Source organism: Gekko japonicus, unplaced genomic scaffold (assembly GCF_001447785.1).
Source record: "Gekko japonicus isolate JY-2015 unplaced genomic scaffold, Gekko_japonicus_V1.1 scaffold2663, whole genome shotgun sequence".
In the NCBI taxonomy this organism is placed as follows: domain Eukaryota; kingdom Metazoa; phylum Chordata; class Lepidosauria; order Squamata; family Gekkonidae; genus Gekko; species Gekko japonicus.
The window spans coordinates 45,783-47,498 of NW_015168125.1; the positions used below are offsets into that span (position 1 = coordinate 45,783).

Here is a 1,716-nt window from a genome sequence, read left to right on the forward strand (position 1 = left end):
GGGGGAGGTTTGTGCACTCTTGGGGCAGTCCCCAGGGGTGCACAAAAATCTTAAAAGTTTAAAAAATTCCTGAGGGTCCTTAAATTTGCCAAAATAAAAAAGAGCGTCCCCTGCGCATGCGCGCCGAACGCTCTTGGAACGGGGGTTGGAGTTTGCGGCCAGCAGGAGGGGCGGCGCGTTCTTTCCCTCGCCCCCAGCCCACCTTCCCTTTCTGCGGGGCCTCGTACCTCTTCGCCGGCTTCCTCTCCTCTGTCGCGTCGCCTCCCCCGCCCAGGCCGCAGCGTCCCCGGCCCTTCAGCGTCCTGATACGGCCGGCAGGCGTGAAAGGTGGGGGAGGGCCTGAGGCGGTGAGCGCGCAATCCATTCCCGGAGGAAGAGCCGCTGCTGCCCCTGACTAGGCCGAGGCGGAGGGGGCGATGCTGGTGGAACAGCTCTGAGAGAACTCGTGACTGACCCAGGGTCACCCCAGCGGCTGTATGTGGAGGAGTGGGGAATCAAACCCAGTTCTGCCGGATTAGAGTCCGCGATCCTAACCACCACACCAAACTGGCTCTCAAACTGGGAGGTCGGTATAACAATTGAATTAAATAAATAAATGGTGATTACACCAAGACTCCATTGGAGGGTAGGTGTTAGTTTTCCGAACATCGGTACCCACCAGCTGCTCGACTCGCTCGTAAACAATATGTTGAGGGAAGGAGAGGCCGAGAGGCTCGACATAGTATCTCATTTTGCCATCTCTGATGTTCGCCAGGTCGTTTAGGGTATCTCGGAAGTGACTGTATGCCTCACACGCCACATCCATGTGCCTTAAGCTGAAGTTCAGCCTGGAAAGAAAGAGAGAGGGACATTATTTTATTTGGAGAATTCATATCCTGCTTTCCCAAAGCTCAAAGTGGCTTTCACACCTTCAGCATTCAAAATATGGAACCATAATCCAACACAATAAACAGCACCAGCAGAAGCCGAAATTCGTCAATTCCTCTGAATTCACAATCACTTTTCTTAGGACTCCACTGTCTTGCAAACTTTGCAGAAGCACTTACCTCCTCGGGTTAAGCCACTCCCATAAGCTTAACTACTCCAGTAGGAGTTTAATGAATCTGTATATACACCCTCCAAAGACACTGGCCAGAGGCACTTTCCACTGTAAGCACAGAATACAGTACAGCAAAAGCACTAATGGTGCACTAAATGCAGCATAAGCAAAAGATAAAGCATCACAAAAAGCATAAGCAGCAAAAAGTACCAATAAGGATAAAAAGCATAAACACAGAATGTAAGAATAAAACAGCGTATGCCAGAAGACAAAGGAGGTAAAAATTAAAAAGGAGCCACCAGCAACAAGATTTAAAGTGGACCGAAATGCCTGAGGGTGTCAACCCTCCACAAATGCTTTGGAGAACAGCAGTGTTTTAAACAGGTGCCCTATTTTGGTGCCTGGCAGAAGGCATCCCACAGACAACGGGTCATAACAGAAAAGGTCCTGTCCCTCGCAGGTGTAGTGGTTAAGAGGGGCGGACTGTAATTTGGAGAACCGGGTTTGATTCCCCAATTCTCCACATACAGCCAGCTGGGTGACCTTTGGTCATCCACAGCTCTCACAGAGCTGTTCTCTCAAGAGCAGTTCTCTCAGTCCCACCTGCCTCACAGGGTGTCTGTTGTGGGGAGAGGAAGGGAAGGAGATTGTAAACCACTCTGAGACTCCTTCGGGTA

The 1,716-nt window shown here is 50.6% G+C and overlaps 1 protein-coding gene across 4 annotated transcripts in view; it reads right to left on the minus strand.

Moving 5' to 3' along the window:
- Positions 1 to 1,716, minus strand: part of METTL22 (methyltransferase like 22) — a 25,874-nt gene that overhangs the window by 1,097 nt on the left and 23,061 nt on the right. For all 4 annotated transcript variants that reach the window (XM_015414901.1, XM_015414900.1, XM_015414899.1 and 1 more), the window contains one exon: positions 659 to 827. In XM_015414901.1, coding sequence (XP_015270387.1) covers positions 659 to 827 — 169 coding nt within the window. The remainder of the gene's footprint in view (positions 1 to 658; positions 828 to 1,716) is intronic.